Source organism: Hypomesus transpacificus, chromosome 23 (genome assembly GCF_021917145.1).
Source record: "Hypomesus transpacificus isolate Combined female chromosome 23, fHypTra1, whole genome shotgun sequence".
Taxonomy (NCBI): domain Eukaryota; kingdom Metazoa; phylum Chordata; class Actinopteri; order Osmeriformes; family Osmeridae; genus Hypomesus; species Hypomesus transpacificus.
This window is the reverse complement of record NC_061082.1, coordinates 18,308,603-18,325,278: the sequence shown is the minus strand read 5'-3', so window position 1 is coordinate 18,325,278 and position 16,676 is coordinate 18,308,603. Positions and strand designations below refer to the sequence as shown.

The following is a 16,676-nucleotide window of genomic DNA, read 5'->3' as shown; positions in this document are numbered from 1 at the left end:
CCCATAGCGACGGGTGAGCCCCTATATCTGTGTAACCTGATTTTGATTGCAGTCACAACATGCGCCTAACAGGTATACAAACTCATGGCACATATCTAATTTGGATTTAAGAACATTGTGGACTGATATTACAGTGATGACTAGTTCTTAAATACTGTGAAGTTGTTTCATAATACCATGTGTAATACTGTTTAATGATGGAGGTTGACCAACAAAACCCAGCACAAATGACACGTTAATTAGGTTTATTCCACTGAAATGTTAATTTAAGACATATTCCATTTGACATGCAGATACAGTAAGTGAGGTATTGGCTATTTGGGTCAGACAACCACAGTCTGGAGCCAAGCAATCCCTTGTGATCAAGATGGACCTGATGTCATGGGTAAGACAAGATGCGTAAGACATGCATGCATTCAAACCAGTTACAGCATTTCCTAATTTTTCTAATTAAAAACAAAATATTCTACACAGCTTTTACTCAATACATATGTAGTCCATGTTTCAATAATTTATCATATAAAGGCACCTGTTTAACCAGGGAATTTGCATCATTTCCATAAAAATAGAGAAACACAAAAGGAAATACAGCTGTGATAAGTGTCCAATGCTCCTTCAAACCCCCTTCTAAGACCCTTCAGGTCCCGAGATGTCAAACACAACTCATCTCAGCCCCACAACAGACGTAAGGCATAACTGTTAAAGGCTTGGCCTAGTTCTCTGTATGATTGCCTGTTCTGAAAAGCTGATCACTCATAACAAACGGCGTAGGTAAGTCTATACACTGGACGGGCGTGGGGTCTACGAGGTGGCAGACTTCAGGTAGGCCACCAGGTCTGTTCTCTCGCCCTTCTTCTTGATCCCTGCGAAGATCATCTTGGTTCCAGGAATGTACTTCTTGGGGTTCTCCAAGTACACCATCAGGGTGTTCGTGTCCCAGATGATACCTGGAGTCAGGAGGAAAAAACGGTTAAGGTTCAAGAAACGCAAAGGGGAGTTGGCTTTCCTGCATTCCGCACTGACTGTGGGGTGGCTGCGTTCAGAAAAGGTACCTTTGGCTTTGTTGGCGTCTGTGTAGGAGTAGCCTTCCGCCTGGCCGGTCTTGCGGCCAAACAGACCCCACAGGTTTGGACCTACTTTGTGTTTTCCGCCATCATCCACAGTATGACACTGGGCACACTTCTGGACAAACGCCTTCTTTCCTTTGTTGATATCACCCATGACTCCTGTAGAACAAAACATGCGCCAGTTAGTCCAATAGTATTCTACGTTAATGTTACCAAAGGTGAGCAATAGTTGGACAACCTTTTTCAAAATCTTCGGGGAATTTCCCCACGATAAGCTAAATTGTAAAACCCCATTGTATTTCCCCATCTGGGCACATTTAGAACGGGCAAGATAAGATGGGGATCATTGCTGACTAGATATTCCAGGTATTCCGTGATTTCGTAACGTCTGCCTCCCAGCTGAATGTCGAGTGGGCCACCGAGTACACGGTGCGCAAGAACTCCAGTAGTCTGGCCGGGCTAGTTAGCTTTTAGCCCATCGTAAAATCTCAAGGTCCCTTTTAGCTAGACAACTTGGGTACCTTGCCATTAATAGATTAAGAAGCTACTTATGAGATCTTAGTTGACTAAAGGCAATCCAATTGATACAAGTTACATTTTAACGAGTAACAAAATGAGGATTCGCCAAACGGGCTAGTTAACAAGCTAGCTAGCCGGCTCCTACCGGCTTTGAAACATGTGAGGCTAACCCTGTCAGTGACAACAATCTCGTGATGGGTGTTAGTTGAACGATTAGGAACCATGGGCACAAATGTACAAGTAAAACACACAACTATAAGCAAATAAAAGGATAAAAAGGAGAGGAATGTTCTTGGGAATATAAGAAGACCTTTCTTCAATGGCTAGCTAGCGAGCTACATGGAGCTAGCTCCTATAAGCGACCTTCATGAAAAGCCCACGTTTCACTAAGCCGGCAAACTTTTAAATCAAACGTGTCTAAAACTTTGAAACGGTAACAATGGGGGAAAAATAGTCTACTAAACTATGTTTAAAGTCTCACCTGCTCAAGATGTATGTGCCAATAGTACTCGTTTGAGTTTAAATCTTGAGTTTTAAAGTATTTTCCCTCCGACCTCCTTGACGGCAGTTTCTGTCCCTGAAAAGGAAACGCTCTTGGTTACGAGATGGCGAGTCCTGTGAATAAAATTACTCACTTCTAGTCACATGCTGTATATGTCATCACCACCGTCACTGCCTGTCAAACAGCTGTTTTAAATACGGGCAGATTACCCAATAGGGAGTTACAGCATAAAGTCACGTATCGCAAATATACCGTTTATAAAATTGATTTAATGTTGCTTATATACCGAGCCAGTGTATGAAAATAATGTTATGGTAGTAATTTATCATAGTTTGTTGGCATAGCATAGGTTTACGATTACTTAAGTGTAGGGAACATTCTGTAGCCACTGGGAGTGGTTATGAAAGGGCTTCTCCGGTCTCCTGAGGGCAGTGCTAATGCACTACTTCCTTATTCCCAAAAAGATTAGGTTGATCCCACGAAAAACGTCATAGTGAACTTGACGGTGTTGCAATTTGTGAGATAAATTACATGACTAATTTGTGTCAAGCACACCGACTAAAACAGAGGGTGTCGCTGTTTGATTTTACTGCATAGAATCGAGAATGTGAATTGTATAAACGTTTTGTAACATCGTAATACATTATTTGCATATTGGTGAGATGACTCTTGGATGTTATTTATAGAAGACGGTTTGTTATGCCGCATAGGCATAGTATATCGTGCCCATGTAACACCTTCATAAAATGGCGCGATGTTTCTTTCCAAAAATGATCAGTAAACAAATCTAATCAAAATGTATTTGTATAGCCCTTTTTACAGCAAGCATGTCACAGCTTCACATACGCCCACAGAACTGCCCCTCAACCAACCTAACGTCCCAAGGAAACACATCTTCACAGTTTCAATCCAGTTTGTTTTCATGTTAAAATCAATATGAGTAATAAACTTATAATTAAAGTGAATAAAATGGACTGACATATATTAGAGTTTTACTAACGAATCTATACTTATCAGCAATTAGCAAGACATTTAGAATATACTTTTTTTTTTAGAGATCGAGCTGGAGTCAGCATTAGGACAGTGGAATTAAGGCTACAGGGTTAGTGTGGGGGCAAGGGTTGCCAGGGTTATGAGTCAGTGGGGTCTAATTTTGGGTCACTCTTGAAAACAGAGACAGAGTGGATACCTTGCCAAATATGACCCCACATTCACACTGACTGGACATGTGAACAGACTACGACAAACTTGACAGGGTACCCTCTGCTAATCACTGAATATCAGTGCACTGTGACATGTCAGTACTTCAGTAATGAAGACTGTGATCAGTCCCAGAGTTTTCCCTGCTGCCTCTGGATTTTTAAACCGGTTCACTCCAGAGAGAGCCAGTTCAGCCTCCAAGTTCCAGTCACTAGGTATTGCTTCAGGGTTACATCAAATGACCCACCGGAGTTAAGGTGTGTTCCACACCTGATGAAACCGACAGAGTCTATCACTGTATGACCTTCAGTATTAGAGCTTTTAAGAAAAGAAAAACTCACTTTATGACATATAAATCATTCCAGGCTCATATGAAAGGCTTCCCTTTTTAATCATCTTAAATACGCCTACCTCAAAAGACTAAGGCCCTAAATAGTTTCTATTAAGAACATTATTTTTCCTGAGAGGATTATTGCTTTGATCATGTGAGATATCTCATGTGGGGTTTTCTAATGTTTAAGTTTAAATGTTTTACTTGATTCGTTTTTTGTTTCGCCACCAGATGGCAGTCTTAATCTGGAAAGGCACACCTGCCATACAAAACGTTGTATAAAATATATGTATTTCTTGCTTCACCTATGGTTCATTTATTGTTTTATCTGCTTTTCAATTTTTAAAGATTGAGATCGACTCTTGTTTTTGAGACTGAGCCTTATTCATTCAGTAAAGTAAATGACACTATGAGGGAACCTTTGTGGGGAACATGCCCTTTGTATACGTGACCGCTGCCCATGACATAAAAGGCCTATCCCAAATTTCTGTTTATAGCATTGTAGAGGTTATTCAATAATCCATAGCCTTGTTTTGTGAATATCCACTGTCCAATCTGTGGCGGAGATCCAGTCCACTCTTTCCTTCTCTCTCAAAGTCATCATTGCTGCAGGGAGGAGCGACCGAGAGCCGATGAACAGCATCAGTAGCTGCATCCTAGAAGAAAACGGGCACACAGCACTTTTTTGACTTTCCCTTGCTTCTGTTTTCTTACCTCCATCATGCTCGCTGTTTGATAATGGCTGTCAGTGAGAGCCGTATGTAATATTACCTGTCTGTGAACGGAATCCGGCATCTTTGTTCATTGCGTAGGGAAGTCGTATCATTTGTTTCCTGCGCCAAGAATTGCTGAGACAAGGTACAATGAGCCCGCGGTAAGGCTTTCGATTCAAACCATTGTTGGTCCATTGTGTTTATGCACATCGTTACTATGCTTATGTAAATTCAGAGTGTTTTCTTCCTGAAGATTGTATACATACGGCGACATGTAAGGCGACATTAGCATATCCTTTTATGACTCATCTTACCAAGGCTACCTCAGAAATGGATGACAGCTTGCTTAGGCTTTGAAATGGCCCTCTAACCTACCTCTCAAATGAATATTATTTGAAAGGTTCAGACAGTTACGAAATCATATCTTTTAACGGGCTGTTGAAGCATATGGCTGTTATTAGGTGAGATTGTGTGATTACCGCAAGCGCCTGTGCGGATAAGTTGCGTCACTGTCTCTACAGCTGCAACTATTCCCTCTATTGATTGCCTTCATATGGCTGATGAGATTTAAGCGTTTTCACAATGCGACGTCCACCTATGTCAGGGCCGTTATAATAACCGCAAAGACGAATCGACACCAGCATCCTTGTCTTCCTCCTCATCCTCCAGCAGTGATAGGAGGAGGCCTACAGCTTGTAGAGAACTTCTCCGTCCCACTCAAGGATGATCTGTGTGACATTACAACGTTTTATAACTGAAGGTCATACTTGAAAATGCGAGGAGGCAAATGTATTTTGAGATAACCAAATAACTTTATTGATTAAGAAACTTGGGAGCAGGATGTTGGGAAATGCACACGGACATTGTCGTTCTGGAGCAGGTTCATCAGGGTGAGTTTCAGACTGAGTTCTAGGCTTGACAGGGTAGGCTGGAGGTCTCCTTGTTTCATGGAGAATCACAAGATCCTCTGTGAGCTGGTTCATGGATGTCATCCCTGGAATTGTCTGGAAGAGACACATTGAGGCCAGCTTTTCCTTAAAATCCTAAAATGGTCTAGTAGTTAATGAGAAATTGCCCCCATGACTCATGCTTTGTGGCACTACTGTCTCCGCAGAGCATTTCAGCTTCCCTCTATGAGCAGTTATACCTGGGTTATATCACCTACATTCAGTTATAATGTGATGTTTTATCACAAGTCGAATAGCACAGAAAATTTACCATGCTGAACGTCTTCGGCCATAAAACCGAGTATGCATTCTATGAGCTTCCGATCTAGAATAATGCAAGGTTGTACTGACAGCTGATGCACTGATACCTGTGAATAGGGTTAGACAGTAGCTGTCCCTAGACAGGGACTAAGTCCCCATATTGGTATCTAGTAATATGAACCAGATAGATGAGTCAGGCTTGCTGGGCCGTGTTAATGATGCATGCGAGACATGGATCAGTCAAGGTACATGGGAGGACAGACGCTCTGGGCCGGGTGTCCCAGATTTGTTAGGAAGCTCTTAACGCTAAGAGCTTCTTGGGAGCATTCTAAGAGCATTCTAGAGCGTTCTCAGAACACTCTTAAGAAGCTCTTAACGCTAAGAGATTCTTGGGAGCATTCTAAGAGCATTCTAGAGCGTTCTCAGAACACTCTTAAGAAGCTCTTAGCGTTAAGAGCTTCTTAACGAATCTGGGAAACCCGGCCATTGTCAATAGTGTCGTGATACGCCGCAACATGTCGTTGCAAAGCACTTGTAGTCAAAACCAGCATAAACAAATAGATTGCCCCCACCTGGGGAAAGGGAAAGTGATATGTAAACGTCGTAGTGTATGTTTGCGGTCACGCCGAGCGATATCAGCGTGGAACATCTGGAACCGTGGCAGAGAGGGACTGATTCTGCCATTGAAGGGGTGTCGTGTTTAGAACATATCGATTAGAAGGGGCCAGACTCGACCCTGGCTAAACACACACCGCCACAGACCAGAACAGAGGCGGGTTCAGACCTGTTGCCCTTTTGTGTATCAGGAAGATGTGATGTGGCCGGTGGGCCCATGGCTTTAAGCAGCTGAATGTTCCAGAAGCCACGGGGTGTTTTGGATGGAGCGGCGATCCTCATGTTCCCAGCCGCTCCTGAACCGGACGGCGATGGGAAACGTTTCATCCAACGGTTCCAGCCGAGGCTGATGGGGGAACGCCATCGGTGCACAGAATCGTAGATAAGCGCTGTTTGTGAAATGGTACGGCGGGGGGATGGCGTCTGATAGGCTCGTCTTGAGGGAGTAGAGACGAGGTGGGTGATCCAGGGTCTTCGGTGGTGATGGTGAGGGAGGCCTGTGAAGGTGACTGGCTCTCAGGAAGGCTGGCCTCTCCATCAGCACGTGCGGGCTCCAAACAGAACAGCGCTTGTCTGTTGTTCGCTAGCAGACACTCCTGTTGAGAGGTTCAGCTTCAATACTTTCAACAGGGGAAATGTTGTCTCGTGACAGTCGATTGGATAAAGCCCTGAAGAAGATTTCAGAGCATGTGTTTTTCTTCTCGAAATACGGCAAACTGAATCTAGACAGTCGTTTTAACATCCCCCAATGATGTTCCAGTGACAAGGACAGCGATTGACATGCATTCAACTGTTGTAGACAAACATCTCTACAAAGGATTACCAACCATGTGTTGGGCAGTCCTTCAATCTCCAACTGTCAGATCATTAGTGTTTACTCTGCGGTTCATCGTTTGTTTCCAGGCTGACTTCAGTGTCTCCAGAGGTCAGTTTAATGAACCTCGATGTGTCATGGAGCGGATGGCTGCCCAGATGGCCCTCATCAGATTCTCTTTCATTGTGCAAGAAACTCTCAATACCTTTTTAATGGTGTCACGGATTAGTAACACGGACTGATTATTGCCGATGTTTCCTTTGGTAAACACGCTTGGCCATACTGCCGTGGCTTAGTACTGGGCCAGTCAAACATCTCTGAGCAGGCCGACGTCTGTGGTCAGGCAAACGTACTCAGGATTCTCACATTCTGTGGTTTCGCTGGAGCGTGAAATCATGTTGAGTTTGTTTCGTGTGCGTGATCGGGCTGAGAGGGCATGTTTGGAGGTGAGGAGATGGGGGAGGAGATGGGCCATTTTGCTTGTCTTATCATTTTATGAGGGTACTTACACAACCGGCTTTTAGCTTGCTGTGGTATTGGGGAAGACCCCAGAAGAGACTACTTGAGTAATGCCCTATAGTCATATCCATTTATCAACTTGCTCTTGATAAAGTGTGTCAAAGGAACATTGCAGTAATACGGGGGCATGTTTACGAAATGATTTGAGCACGGTTGAACTGTGGTATTTTTTTTTAAATGACAAAACATTGTGCACATCATGAAAACGTCGATTTTGCAAATGTTGTTATTATGCCTACTCATTGAATTTCCTGTGAAACTTGTTCCGGTGACCAGTGTTAGGGAAATCACTTTGACCTCTCTGGTGCTGTGTCGTTCCCTTTTGAAGGGAAGTCAATTTACCACAGTCAAGGCTCTGCAGTATATTCAAAGGGGTGCCAGCCAAGGGACTGAAGCGATCGTTTTGTCCCTTGGCGAGGAAACAGCTTTCTGTCTGTCTGTGATGAGAGAGTGGGTGTTTGTGTTCTTATGGATCTGATCTGGGTGCAGCAAGCAGCAGACTCCACCCTGGTTGGTCCTTGCCTGAAACACTGTGGACACTACCCACAATGCCCTGCTGTTGAGTGTCCCTGAGGGGGTCGGAAGGGTTCGAGGCTGCGGCCTTGTGTCTGCGACAAGCTAAAGCTTTTCAATGTCCCTCCAACCGCCTCATCATGTTGCTCACGCCCAGACTCCAGGATATGGAGATGAACCACCTTCTAGAAGCATTGTTTGAAGGAAAGGGGTTCGTTGGGACTAACTGTCTGGTCACACGAGGCAATAGCAGTCTGTATTAGTGGTTTAAGTTGTTAATCGCTGATATTCTCGTATCAGACTGTGGGAGCGAGATGTCCCTGAGTCTTGGTTGTGTGTGTGTTGATCCGTACCTGTGTGTGTGTGTGTGTGTTGGCAGGGAGTGCAGGAGGGCTTTGCTGAGTGGACATTTCAAACAAGCCAAACAGGAAGACTCATGACTGTCTGTGTTTGTGCTTGTGCTCCAGTCAGTACCATCCCTCAGACACGAGCTGACTCGACACAGACGGCTAAATATACACGTGTGTGCGCTTCTTTTTCCGAGTCACATTTATTTCTCACGTCACATTTCTCATCCTGTGCCAGCGACACATCCACACCTTACTGTCTGTCACAGATAGTACTTTATATGGTTGACACAGTCAACAGTCCACTGCCTTGTAACGATAATCACACACTGTAGTTGTTTACAACTTCCCAGTCTCTCTCTGTCCCTCTCAGTATAGCTGCTGCACAAGACTTGTTCTGTTGTTTACATTGGCTGCCCTAGAGGCCCTGACGTAGTGGATGGCTTAAAAAAAAAAGGATGTTGTTTGAGGGGAGGCAGTCTTGAAGTCTCTGTATTGACCGAATCGTTTTCCCTGCTCGCCGAAGAGACCTTTGAAACCAAAACATCGACATTTGGCTGCGCACAACACTACACCGTTAAAGCACGGCATCTTTCATTCTCTATTCGTGTTTCCTTTGTCCTTGGCTGTCTGTCTTGTGTAATTTGTCAGTCCCGTTAGGCAGTTTTAACGATCACATTTTAATAATGGACCTGTTGGGTGAGCAGGTTGGGTAAAAAGACGACATCAGCCAAACAGCTGCAGAGAGCCGTAGGATCTCCAAATTGATTTATCAGTGTCCTCTGCGAGGCAGAGGAAAGAAATCGCTCACCTCCAATCAGTTGCTATCAAAGAGTTTGATTTATTGGAGCACTATAGAGTATCCCAGTCTTATCTGTTTCCCACCAAGATGATAAAACCCTCTGTCATGTGGTGTTTAGGAAATGGCTTTCTTGTGCCGACTGGGAAGATGGTGAAGCACAAACAGCGCTGTGTTTGAGGCAAAGAATCGACAGCATTGTCAGATTTGGGACATTTTCTCTCGGCAGTGGAATTCAGCAAAGGAATGTGTCACCAAGCTGCCAAAAACAAGTGTGTTTGTCACGGCTCTGGGGTTGAGGACAGCTTCAACAGTGTTGGGAAGAACACAGGCTCTTGAACTCCACTTGCATGGATGGTCAAGCCGTAGACCAGTCAATATCGCTCACAACCAGAGCGTTTGTTTACCGTACATTTATTAATAAAATGTACTTCTTAAAAAGGTTAGGTTGCATGTGATAAATGTTCATGTCAAGGAAGACACAAACGTAAAGACTGATTCACAAGCCAAACTTCCTCCTTCCACTAAACACACACACACACACACACCAGCAGTCCAGTAGACCTTGCGCTGCTCTGTAGAGGAAGAGAAAACTTCTCCAATTCCAACCACAGAAGGCCACTCGCAGTACCACCCCCGTCAGAAGCACCTTGAGATCTCTGTTTTTCGACACGTGCGGCCCTGAGAGAGAAAGTCGAGCGTTACACGCTTCCTGATCGGTCCAGAGGGTTACGCGTGTCGAGCGCTCCTCACTGGCTCTCTGCGTGCTGGCCTGACCAGACCAAGGGGCCATAAGTACGGCGAGGGGATTTAACAGATTAAACTCATGACTAATCAACAAGGATATCCTCAAACTTGCTTACTGGCATCGCATGGGGCACGGCGCATCTCAAACTTCTTCGTAGGGATTGGCAGCTGAACGCGTGTGCGTGTGTTTGTCCTTTCACTGGAACACAGGATGTATTCATGTTCTTATTTATAGAGTTGTGCTCTTGGCCACACACAGCACATTCAGCAACGCTTCACATGACGGTTTCATTCACTACCAAGCAACTAGATAGCAACACTGTACGTCAAGGTTACATGAACTACAGTGTAGACACAGTACATAGCAACACCTATGGAAACAACATTGTAGGTACATTGATGTGTAATTAAATGGTATTGGCAGGAAGAATTGTGTTGCAGTATAGGTTATTACAGAAAGGTACGAAGGCTGAATGGGGGTGGTGTAAGGGGTCATTGGATGTTGTAAAGGGGCAGTTGAAGATTTCAAAACAACATCAATATTCACCTACCCCCCATATCCTTTGACAAATCCTCCTCCGTTTTCAGCTCTAATTGCGTAATAACTTACATGCAAAACCACAATGACGTGTAACCAAAAGCAGTTCCTATGAAACTGCACTGCTCTTACTATATGTGTATGTGTATTGATATAAATAACTGCTACTGTAACCAGGGGCGTAGATTTCCTCATACAGGGGTGGTACGTGTTCCCAAGAAAATAATATTCAAAGGCCGTATCCTCAGTTATAAAAAAAAACTGTCCCATTCCCATTTGAAAACAAACCTACAGCCCAGACTGTAACTGGATAGTCTAACTACCACATTAGATCAGATCTGATTGGAGGTAATCCATTTCCGCCCCCTGCCTCTCAGAGGACGCTGATAGTACTATCTTACTACCATCAAACAGGAACCAAAAGGGCCTTGCTGCACCAAGGGTGTTGTCCTTTGTTGCGTAGCGGCTCGCTGGCGCAAGTCGAGGCTCGCGACGCGCCGGATGCTCCTTCTAGACGTGTGTCCGGTTACGTGTGAATTCAAGATGGCGAATTCTAGAATGGTCCGCGGTGCGGTGCGCGCCATGCGGTCATGTGAGGGGCTGGCGTGCGGAGAGAGGACGTGCTAACGGCTGCTTCCTGATCACATGCTCTCTCGCAGAGCGCAGCAGATGTATCCTGTTGTTGGCCCAGTGGTGCTTCTCCGTGAGCTGTTCTCTAAGAACAGCAGCAGTCTGGAGAGAGGGGGCCGACTGCCTCTTAGACAGCGGTTGTTATCGACTAATCAGACCTTCTGGGAGCGTGTGAGATGTTTCTCGGCTTCAGCAGGCCTCCTGCAGGAGCAGGTGATCTGTCTCTCCAGCAGCAGTTAGAATGTACTCCCTAACGATGGATTCATTTAGAGGCGGCTTTTATCCAAAGCAACCTGGCCACAGGGAGATTTGGACCTGGAACTTGTCGAGATGCTGTCAAATGCTCTAACCACTAAGCTACCCCCTCCCCAGACCCAGGTTAGCAGGGCTGTGATTCGTGTGGTTTCATCCGGCTCACGGTGAAAGTCCACATCTCTTTCCTGCTGTGGAATAGAAACTGAAGTGGAGAAATGTGCACTTCTTGTCCTCCGGGCTCAGTTAACCTGATCAGGGCTCTGTCAGTCTCTCTCTTACCTTCTCTCACCTCTCCCCTGCCCTGACCCCCCTGCCATGGTTATATACCTCCCACTTCTCCCTCTCTCTCTCTGTGTCTCTCCCTCTCTCTCTCTCTCTCTCTCTCTCCCTCTCTCTCTCTCCTCTCTCTCTCTCTCTCTCTCTCTCTCTCTCCCTCTGTCTCTCTCTCCCTCTGTCTCTCTCTCCCTCTCTCTCTCTGTGTCTCTCTCTCTCCCCCCTTCCTCTCTGACTGGGCAGCGTACAGCAGGAGGGGATCGATGCCGGAGCGCGGTGACAGCTCACACGGTGACTCGGCACTTCCCCCGCGCTGAGTCAGCAGCCGTGGCTGGACTGACAAGGGGTCGCTCGACGCACCTCGACCGCTCGGCCGGAGACGCAGCAGCAACCACCGCTCTGACGGGCTCCAGTCTAGAACAACTCCACGGCGTCCGTCCAAGGCTGAAAGTCGTCCCGAACCCGATCCACTCCTTTCCTTTCACCCCCCTCCAAGTTAGTCCGAGGCGTCCTTGTTTGTGTGTTTGGTTCAGCCCCGCGTAGTCGCTCTGTCCCGTATTGATTCGCTATCCTTATCCAATTACAGTCATTATCATAATCGTGATTAGATGTGGAGGGGTTTATGGAACAAGTGCAGTCTGGTGGGTTCTATGTCGTGCTGCACAGACACTGATTATGCCAATGAACTATCTGGACGCATGGCTGTGGGCCAGACTGCAGGCCGGCATCTCAAACAAGGCTGAGTGGACGAGAAGTGTTCATTGGAGTACTTCTCATCTGCATGTGTCACAGAGCAATCCCAGCATGCCTCAGCGAGCCAATTGCGTGAGCGCAATGTGTCTGTTTGGAGTGTGTGTGTTTGAGACAGGCGTTGTACTAAGCACAAGTCTCTGCTGAGTGGAGTGTGATTGGTCGAGACCAGTCCCCAGACACAACCTATGTGGTCGTAAACATATTGAAAGCCTTCTTCAGCAATGCAGACTGGAATATGTCTCGATACAAAGATTGAAACCTATCATCTGCACTTCCAAAAATACTCCCTCAATCGAATTGCTGTTAACTGGCCGGTAGCATCTTTAGGCTGTTGGAGGGTGTTTGAGAGACTTGGCAATTCCTGTTTTGAAATGCGTAATGTAGGGCTGTTTGCTTGTTCATTGTAACTCTGTCCTGTAGGCTCAACAAGCCGAGAGCTTGAGAGAAGAGGGTGACCGTGTGCGTGTGTGTGTGTCTCCCTCCTTGCAGATGAGAGCAGCGCCGTGAGAGCGTGTGTGTGCGTGTGCGTGCGCGAGGAAGAGAATGCCCCTGGCCCGCCGGGCCTAGCGCTGCCCAGGGAGGACCAGCGAGCGGGGGCCATGTCCCACCTCCCCGCCCCCCACCAGCGCGGCCCCCACCTGCGCGGCCCCCAGGGCCGGGCCATGAGCGCCGAGGAGAGGAGCTCCACCCCCGCCCACAAGACCTCCACGCCCACCCACAAGAGCATGTCGTCCTCCTCCTCCTCCCAGAGGGACAGCCGGCAGGTAGGCCTGGGGGGGGGAGGGGAGGTGGGGGTGTGGAGGGGCCAGGGAGGGCCCGTGCCCCTATGACAACAAGCCCCGGACCCCCTTGTGGCCCCCTTAAATATAGAGTCTGAACAATGATAAACATGGTCCTTTTTGCCTGTGAATGCCTGCTATTCAGTGAAGAAAACGATATGACAACAATCATGTTTCATATAACTGGCCCCTCTAACAGCACAACTGGCCCAAGCTTGCCCCCCCCCCCCCCCCCCCCCCCCCAGTTGAAATGTTCTAGATTTAGGAACCTCCCCCGGGGAAAGGTGGGGGGGCTCCACTGGTCTGAGAGTACTACAGGAGGGTAAGAGTCTCACAGTGTTACGCTCAGCTGGTCTGAGAGTACTACAGGAGGGTAAGAGTCTCACAGTGTTACGCTCAGCTGGTCTGAGAGTACTACAGGAGGGTAAGAGTCTCACAGTGTTACGCTCAGCTGGTCTGAGAGTACTACAGGAGGGTAAGAGTCTCACAGTGTTACGCTCAGCTGGTCTGAGAGTACTACAGGAGGGTAAGAGTCTCACAGTGTTACGCTCAGCTGGTCTGAGAGTACTACAGGAGGGTAAGAGTTTCACAGTGGTATGCTCCTTTCAGCTGGTCTGAGACCAGTGGAGGAGAGTGTTCTGCTGGAGTTATTCACCCCGTTCAGGGTTCCCGGGAAAACCTCATGCTGACAGACCCAGACAGGCAGACAGGCAGACAGACAGACAGACAGACAGACAGACAGACAGACAGACAGGCAGACAGGCAGGCAGGCAGGCAGGCAGGCAGGCAGGCAGGCAGGCAGGCAGGCAGGCAGATAGACAGACAGACAGACAGACAGACAGACAGACAGACAGACAGACAGACAGACAGACAGACAGGCAGACAGGCAGACAGACAGGCAGATAGACTGACAGGCAGACAGACAGACAGACAGACAGACAGACAGACAGACAGACAGACAGGCAGACAGACAGACATACAGACAGACAGATAGACAGACAGACAGACAGGCAGATAGACTGACAGGCAGGCAGACAGATAGATAGATAGACAGGCAGTCTGACAGTCAACAGACCCTGGCAAAAAGAAAGCTATTTACAGAACTATTTTTAGTTGGTAAATCCAGCATGGAGCAGGCGAGGTCACGATCACACTGTTGTCACAGTTTGGATTGTGGAGGTGCTGTGAGTTGAGGCCAGTGATGTGATAGGCCCATGCCGTTAGCACAGCTGAGACAGTAAACAGGGAATTAGACACCTCTATTTCAGCTCGACTTCCAGTACGGAGGTCTAAAACCTGAGGCTCTAGTCTCGGACGCTCCGAGCTGTCCCTCTGCCGCCCTCAGATATGCCGTATCGCCGTCGCCATGGCGAAACAGGACACTGGCTCGGAATGTATGACATCACGGCTTTTCCGTTGGCTCCGGGTGATGAATTATTCATGAGGCCTGAGAGGCAGAGAGGCAGAGAGGCAGAGAGGGCGCGGGCGGGAGGAAGCATGGGTGCTCCACTGAACATGTAGTACACTCTGGTATGCAGTGTGTGTGAGAGCGTGTGTGTGAGAGAGGGTGTGTGTGTGTGTGTGTGCGTGCCTGCTTGTGAATGTGTGTGTGTGTGCGTGCTTGTGAGTGTGTGTGTGTGTGTGTGTGCGTGCTTGTGAGTGTGTGTGTGTGTGTGCGTGCCTGCTTGTGAGTGTGTGTGTGTGTGTGTGTGTGTGTCGGCGCCTCACTCTGGTAACCATGGGAGCTAGCTAGTTCTCTAAGGAGGAGTGCTGCTGGGAGACAGAGGGGAAATGGAGCTTGGATGGAACACATACTCTGCCACCGCCGAGTTCCAGGGTTAACCCTTTCTAGAAGGTTCTCTCTCTCCGCTGCCGGCCCCTCTGCTCAGCCAGGCCTCTCTCCGACCTTTAAGGCTGTATCGGAGAACCAGCCCTCTGCTCCCCTCATGAAATGAGTCTGATTCAAGAAGGAGGGAATGAGCAGAAAAGAAAAGTAGGTGTTTGGTTGATTTATTTCGCCTCAGCCTGTCCTTAGAAAAGGGCCATTGTTACGTTAAGGATATTATTGGGCCGTGGTTTGGCCAGGCTTTTTGAGTTGGTCTGCTGGGGGATGGGGCTGGGGGGGAGGGGGTGGGGCTGGGGCTGGGGGGTGGGGCTGGGGGGTGGGGCTGGGGGGGAGGGGGGAGGGGTTGGGGCGGTCTGTGGCCGAGTCCCACTGTTTGGCAGTTGGCTATCTGTCACCAACACCATGGAAGAGTCTTGTGCTTGATAACACTGGGTTGGTTAGCCCGTTGTGGTTTGTGTGTGTGTATGGTGTGCAGGTTACTGCATGTGTATGTGTGTTTGTGGTGCTTGTTATATTGTGTCTGTGTTGCATGTTACAGTTTGTGTTTACGGTGCATGTTACAGTGTGTGTTTACGGTGCATGTTACAGTGTTTGTTTACGGTGCATGTTCCAGTGTTTGTGTACGGTGCATGTTCCAGTGTGTTTAAGGTGCATGTTCCAGTGTGTGTTTACGGTGCATGTTCCAGTGTGTGTTTACGGTGCATGTTCCAGTGTGTTCACGGTGCATGTTCCAGTGTGTTTACGGTGCATGTAACAGTGTGTTTACGGTGCATGTTCCAGTGTGTGTTAACGGTGCATGTTCCAGTGTGTTTACGGTGCATGTTACAGTGTTTGTTTACGGTGCATGTTCCAGTGTGTTTACGGTGCATGTTCCAGTGTGTGTGCAGACTGCAGCACAGGGTCTACATCCTCTCCAGGGAACCCAGAGGAAGGGCGAGGCCTTAATGAGATCCAGCTCCCCTACCCGATCAATACGGGTCCTTTCTGTTCTGCTGACGCGCTCCCAACACGCCGCACACCCTTACAAGTGCCGTTTAAGACACCACCTGCAGTATGAGATTGACCCACCTCCACAAACACACACCCACGCATGCAGACACAAATGCACACACACCCACACACACCTATCCCTATCTCAACATAATCCTAACGTGTTTGGTGATGCACCTTTCTTCCTGTCATGTTGGTGAGATAAGGGGCTTACATCAAGAGATAGCGGGGGCGACTGTAGGTTTGAGTTGCATATCAAGGAACAGCGACTTCGATAACGACCGACTGGATTCGTGACAGCAGCCAAATCAACGACACGATTATCACCGGCGCTGGGATCAGATAGGGGCTGTTTTTATGGAGAAAAAGAAGGAACACGTGGACGATGAAAGCCTGCGCCGACAAAGGAATGAATCTCCACCCCCTTTCTCTTCGTGAAGGAGTCAAGCCTGGAAAGATCGTTTTTTTTCCCCTCTCCCAGAAGCCCTGAGTGAGGACAGCACAGCTTCATGAAGAGAGAGGCTCACCTCTGAGGGCAGGTCCATCCAAGCGCCTGCCCACTGACCCGCCTGTCTGTCTGCCTGTGTTTGAGGTCAAACTAGAAGCTTCCATCTCTTGCCCCTCAGCCCAGAGAGGAGGAACAACCCAAACAGACGTCTGGGCTCCTCCTGGCCCTTGTCTGGGAATCTCTCTCTGAGCTGCAGTCGCTCAGGTGCTG

At 47.8% G+C, this 16,676-nt stretch overlaps 2 protein-coding genes across 2 annotated transcripts in view; one reads left to right on the top strand and one right to left on the bottom strand.

Moving 5' to 3' along the window:
• Positions 1-230: 230 nt before the first annotated feature.
• LOC124485946 (cytochrome c-like) lies at positions 231-2,211 on the bottom strand. Its single transcript, XM_047047850.1, has 3 exons — positions 2,068-2,211; positions 1,053-1,226; positions 231-947 (listed from the first exon to the last, which is right to left on the bottom strand). Exons 2-3 carry the CDS (start codon positions 1,219-1,221, stop codon positions 802-804), a joined length of 315 nt encoding a protein of 104 aa, XP_046903806.1. The 5' UTR covers positions 1,222-1,226; positions 2,068-2,211; the 3' UTR covers positions 231-801.
• Positions 2,212-4,231: 2,020 nt separating this feature from the next.
• The window catches only part of osbpl6 (oxysterol binding protein-like 6), a 32,909-nt gene continuing 20,464 nt past the window's right edge, over positions 4,232-16,676 (top strand). Inside the window, exons 1-2 of the mRNA XM_047046131.1 lie at positions 4,232-4,493; positions 12,833-13,107. Of these exons, the coding sequence (XP_046902087.1) occupies positions 12,943-13,107 (165 nt within the window). The 5' untranslated portion in view covers positions 4,232-4,493; positions 12,833-12,942. The remainder of the gene's footprint in view (positions 4,494-12,832; positions 13,108-16,676) is intronic.

Bases quoted from the DNA above. Each gene is read 5' to 3' on its own strand.
- LOC124485946 (XM_047047850.1), bottom strand. From the start codon at position 1,221: ATGGGTGATATCAACAAAGGAAAGAAGGCGTTTGTCCAGAAGTGTGCC. The intron at 948-1,052 runs GTACCTTTTCTG...TCCTGACTCCAG, and splicing joins AGACGCCAACAAAGCCAAAG to GTATCATCTGGGACACGAAC.